The 5,580-nt window shown below is 39.2% G+C and overlaps 1 protein-coding gene across 1 annotated transcript in view; it reads right to left on the bottom strand.

Annotated features, from left to right (window-relative positions):
- The window catches only part of NCAPG2 (non-SMC condensin II complex, subunit G2), a 98,060-nt gene that overhangs the window by 66,938 nt on the left and 25,542 nt on the right, over positions 1-5,580 (bottom strand). The window contains exon 12 of the mRNA XM_006874430.1: positions 780-932. Within this exon, the coding sequence (XP_006874492.1) occupies positions 780-932 (153 nt within the window). The remainder of the gene's footprint in view (positions 1-779; positions 933-5,580) is intronic.

The following is a 5,580-nucleotide window of genomic DNA, read 5'->3' as shown; positions in this document are numbered from 1 at the left end:
ATATAGCTCATTATGGTGTTAATAAATAATAATTAATCCCAACAACCTGATATTTTTATGGATATGTGAGTGTCGGTATGTTTCCAAGTTTGTACAGCAGACAGATAGTATAAACATTTCTACTGTATGTTGGATACTTTTATATCTTAGAGATTTTTTCACATAAGCACCATGAAAAGCTTCTCCTCATCCTTTTCTGTAGCTACATGAATGTATCAAAATTTTATTCAACGAATCTACATGGATAAGCAATGGAGACTGTAATCCTTTGCTGTGATAAAGCACCATTTTTAAAGAAAACTTTTGAAAACAAAACTGAGAACTTTATAATTAACATTTTTAACCAAAGAGTTAAAAAAGAACAGTCTCACTGCAATAGTATACGCAACGCCAAATTGTGTGTTTATCATAAACCAAGTATCCACTTGCTTCCTTTTGTAAAATGTAGGGGAGGGGAGAGGGAAAGTTCACAATCAGCATTTTTATAGGTACTCACTATGTACCAAGTATTGAAATATTTCATCAACTTTTTCAATAAAAACTTTCATATATGAAAGAATGTATAATTTAAGGCAGGGGTTGCTTAATGTTTTTACAGCACACACACACAGTGATATTTCTATAACTTATAATGAAAAATACAAAATAAAACTTTATGCCCAGTTGCTGATTGATTGAAAATACGTCTATTAAAACTCTCAAAATTAAAACTCCTTCTGTTTGATGAGATCAGTTTACTTATTATATGTCTTAAATAAGAAAAATCCTACTTTTCCTACCTTAGCAGCCCTCACAGCTTTAACTTTCAGCAGCATATCAACAAAAGCCACTCTCACTTTCTCAGATTTGTCATGGAGACTGTATTTTAGTGTTGGCAAAAGCTGTTCTAGTAACGGGTGACTTAGTTTATTATCCAAAAGTATTGGCAGACACTACAACAAATGAGAAAGAGAGACAGTTCAGACCTAGAACGTATCAATGAAAAGTTCAGTTAAGAAAACACATTCAGTCCCATCTTTAAAATAAGTGTTAGTGAAATAAACAAATATACCTACCAAAAAAACACAATTTTCTAACATGGTTTCATATAAAAAGCAATCTTTCCATAAACTGATCCAGATTCAGTTCATTCTCTTTTGGTCACATAAAATTGAAGTAGTTACTCAAATAATTTTTTTCAATCCTTCCTCCTAGCTAACTTTTAAGTTTTCACAGTTGAAAGAAACATGCAACACAAAGAACTGCTGGGAGCAGCAGGATCTCCAAAATCAGTTGTTTCTAAAAGTTGTGGTCCCAGATTGCTTTTTTTGTTTTTTCAATAGTCCATACAGAATCTGTACTTACTGACATGATAGAATGAACATTCATGGTATATTGAGTGAGAACTAGAGGCTACACAGCAATCATTTTTGTTACTCAGTGTGGTACCTTGAATTCAGTTGATATGGTTTTCCTATCCAACATCATCTTCTGAATTCCACTAAGTGATTGGGTAGGACCATGCAGTATATACAACCCTAAGGCTTGGACTGGTTTATTTGACTACCCAGCTAAGTTTAAAACTAGCCATTTCATAAGCAGGACCAGATGAGGATCCCTACCTTGAAAAGCAGCAATAGCAGAGGCAGTGGCCGGGAGAGACAGAGCAGCTGCAGGCTCTAGGCCCATGGGCTGAGTGAAAATGAGTGTCTACGGGCACGAGACTGGCTTGCAGAGTGTGCCCTTTGCACATTCAGACTGGCTAAAAGAGCTATATAACATTTACCTCAGCAGGGCAGAGGCCAAGGGGTCATGTGGCTGAAAGGACCAAGAAAAGTGTGAGGCATATCTGTGGTATAGGAGAGAAGAGGCTTTCCTGTCTGGAAAACTGTTACATCCTGTGTTGGTTTTGATCCTGAATTGTAATCTGTTCACTTTCCTAACAAATCCCTCAATCATGAGTACTGTTAAGAGTTCTGTGTGACCAATGCAATGGATTATGAAACCCAGATTGAAGCATAGTGTTGTGGGAAGAATGGTTGGTGTCAGAATAAGGTAAAGATGGTTATAGGGTTGAGGCCTGTCTGACCTACACTACATAGGAATTGACCTTGAGCTGATTTTGAGTTTGATTCTCTTTCCTCCTTGTGAAGTCGGAGGAAGTCAGACCTGGCCCCCACATGGTTTTTGCATAAACTCACATACAATTGTTCTCACACAGTACCTGACACTGGCATTTAATCAGTTTTCTTTACAGAAAAAAAAGGTTTATGTGAAAGGCCTAAGTTCATACATAGCAAGAACTTGTACTCAAGTTTTAAGATACTAGGTCCAACATTCCTTAAGCTCTATTGCATTCTCCTCCCAGTTATTGTTGTTGTTGTTAAGTGCCATCGAGTCGGGTCCGACCCATAGCGACCCTGTACAGGGTTTCCGAGGGTGTAAATCTTTACGGGAGTAGAAAGCCTCATCTTTCTCCCGCGGAGCGGCTGGTAGTTTCGAACCGCTGACCTTAAGGTTCGCAGCCCGATTCGTAACCACTACGCTACCAGAGCTCCTTATTAGAAGAAAAAATATTTTTATGGCCTCTTATTAAAAGTACATACAATTCACATAAACACAAAAGGGTCAATTTTGCTGTATAACTTAAGACAAATCTTCCTAAAGCATGTACAACTCATATTCTAAAACACTATCATCAAACAAGGGTCAGATCTGACTCATTGGCCTCATCTTCTTCTCAAGCCTTACCCACTTCAAACTTCCACCTTGTTAAAGCCAAAACTGTCTGTAAGGTTACTTTTCTTTGTACTTTACTTACTTACACAGTCTTGAAACACTCCTTCTGTGGCTTCCATGACACTAAATGTGCCTCTATTTCTCTGCCCTTTCCTTTGCAGATTTATGCTTACCCCTTTCCTACCCAGGGGCCCCATTTGTCCCTCCTCACAAATTAACCATAATATATAAAATACTCTTTTAGGCAACCAGATGGTTTAGATTAGAAGAGTGGGCTGGAGAGAAGTGGCAAATTCCAAGAACTTCTTGGGAGAGAAACGGACAGGACTTAGCTGTAGGAAGGAAGGAGAAAGGGGAAATGAGATAAGCACTCAGCTTACTCTCTACAGCCATTTCTCAGATAGCATTACCACTTCAGAGAGAGAGGCAAGAGGGAGAGACAAGAAATGACCCCCTAGGGGAGTAGCAGGTTTGGGAGCAAAGACAAGAAATCCAGTACTGGAAATGGCAGTGGCTGCTGACACAACACAGCAACTGAGATTCCCCAGCCAGGAATAGTGTTTGTTTTGTCGTTGTTGATAAGTGCCATCAAGTCAGTTCCAACTCATAGAGACCCCGTGTAGGGTTTCTGAGGAGCAACTGGCGGGTGTGAACCACTGACTCTGCAGTTAGCAGTCTCCAGTGCTTATCTTACAGTGCCACACCAGGATTTCAGAACTACGGACAGTCCTTCCAGAAAGTGGCCCTCGGCTGTCAGCCTGAATTGGGAAAACTGCCAGTAAGGAGGGTCACGTTACAGCCAATGGCTGATGAATGTGGTACAAAGGCCTGGTCTCCTATGCTAATTTGGGATGAGTCTGGAGGATTAAGCCAGCTCCAGAGTTCCCATGAAGTCACCCATCTCTTCATCGGAAATGTTCCACAACTTAGCTTTTCCTTCTGCCCAATTCTACTTTCTCCCTCCCCTTTCATAGGTGCTGCTTTCCTGAGCACTTCCTAATCAATACCAACATCTTGCATCTAATCTCCATCTCAGAATTGGCTTCCTAGGAAACTAACCTTCAACAGATATTTCATTTGAGGTATCTGAGCGTCATCCAATGAAAGATCTCAAGTAGACAGGTATCTGGAACCAACTGCGCAAAGATTGTAAAGCCTATAGGTAAAGCCACAATTGTGAATTAGACTACCTAGGTTGAGCCTATCACCGTGAAATAAGAAGGTGGCATTTCTCAAGCTTTGCACTATGCCAACAGTGAAAACAAAGGGAGTTAAAGGGCAAGGCATCATTGAAAGATGAAGTAAGTCTTCATGTAAGTCAAGGAAATGGTCTAAGGTAAAAGGCTATGCAGAGATTAATAAAAGAATAGTAAAATAGTCATATGAACTACGTATTAAAAACGATACTTAAACCTTAGTTAGAAATGTTTACTGGATAAGGAACCTAGAAATCATTAGGAATTGGTGGATTTGAGAATCCACAGGAAATGCAGACAAAATATTTACGAGACCATACAATTTAACATTGAAAAAATTCTTTTTAGAGTGAGCACAAAGACTGCTACTAACAATTACTGCAGAGCAATAGACATGACCAGAATGTATGCTAACCTAATAAAATACAGACAACCTCACAAAAGTTCTACTGCGAAGAGGAAGAAAGAGGCAATGGTACCCACACTAAGATAAAGCCAAGGGAAGTCTGTTTGGATTTATAGAGCTACAGGAAAGATGCTGCTGAGAGGGAGAGGTTGAACACTCATTAAAATAAAACAAAACAAAAATGGTATTAGTAAGCCAGAAAGGGTCCCAAGAAGGTAGGACAGGAAGAGATTCAACAGGGAAAAAACAAAGGAGGGGCCCAGGTGTTTGACACTGAAAATGTAAAGAAGAGCCTGTCCAAAAATGGGTTTTCCAAGCAAAGGAAGAGACGGTCACGTGCTCTGCATGCATGGGAGGCCAGAGGCACTAAACAGTTGTTTCAAACAGTAGGAGAGTGAGATCACTTTTCTTCACTAGGCTCAAAGGCCCTCGACCAAATCTTTAAATGTTTCTCTTATAGTTCCCGTCTATAAACACTTCCAACCATTCATCATAGTTGCCGTGGTAATCTTCTCGCTGGTTCTCAATCAGAAATTTATACTTATAATTTTATCACCAAAATTAGTCCCTGTCCCCTACCCTAAAAAAGACAATGACTACTTCTCACCATCTAAAGTCCAAATGTTAATTTCTATATTTCTGCTTGGTTTAGGTTGAACTGAACAATGAAGTGAATTATTCTTATAAAGTTTCAGTGGTTATTGATGGTGATAGGGTTGGGAGTTATGAACAAAAACAAAAAATCACTCAAACTCCAATATGTTATAAGATTCTATACAAAGCATACACATTATCTAAGAAGACAGTTAAGAGACCCAAAGTGGGCTTTATAATGTCACCACACTGATTAGAGCCGCAGTGCTCAGCTGGCATTTATCAGAATGACCTAGAGAGCTGGCTAACAGAAACAGCAGTAGGAGAGGGTATGCCCCTTTAGGTTTCTGCCAAGGTTCTCAGCTGATTGATTCTAATACTCATCAGTTAGAGAACTACTGGATTAGATCACAGTATCCTAAGTGTTAAAGTTCAACACGCTAAGAGTAAAATCCTATCATTGTATTATGTATCTGTAGACTTGTACCAACTTGTTGATGTGCCAAAGACACTACACAAAGAAAAAAATAGGAAAATTGAGCTAAAACACTAGGGGTGATCTGTCTAGGCAGGGCTGATGAAAGGAAATGAGGATAGGTCTCTTGTGATACAATAGTGAATAATTGTTACCAGGACTGGTTGTGAGGGTTGGAAATGTAAAGGTAG

This window comes from Chrysochloris asiatica, unplaced genomic scaffold (genome assembly GCF_000296735.1).
Source record: "Chrysochloris asiatica unplaced genomic scaffold, ChrAsi1.0 scaffold00277, whole genome shotgun sequence".
NCBI classification, from domain to species: domain Eukaryota; kingdom Metazoa; phylum Chordata; class Mammalia; order Afrosoricida; family Chrysochloridae; genus Chrysochloris; species Chrysochloris asiatica.
This window is presented reverse-complemented; position numbering and strand designations above follow the sequence as displayed.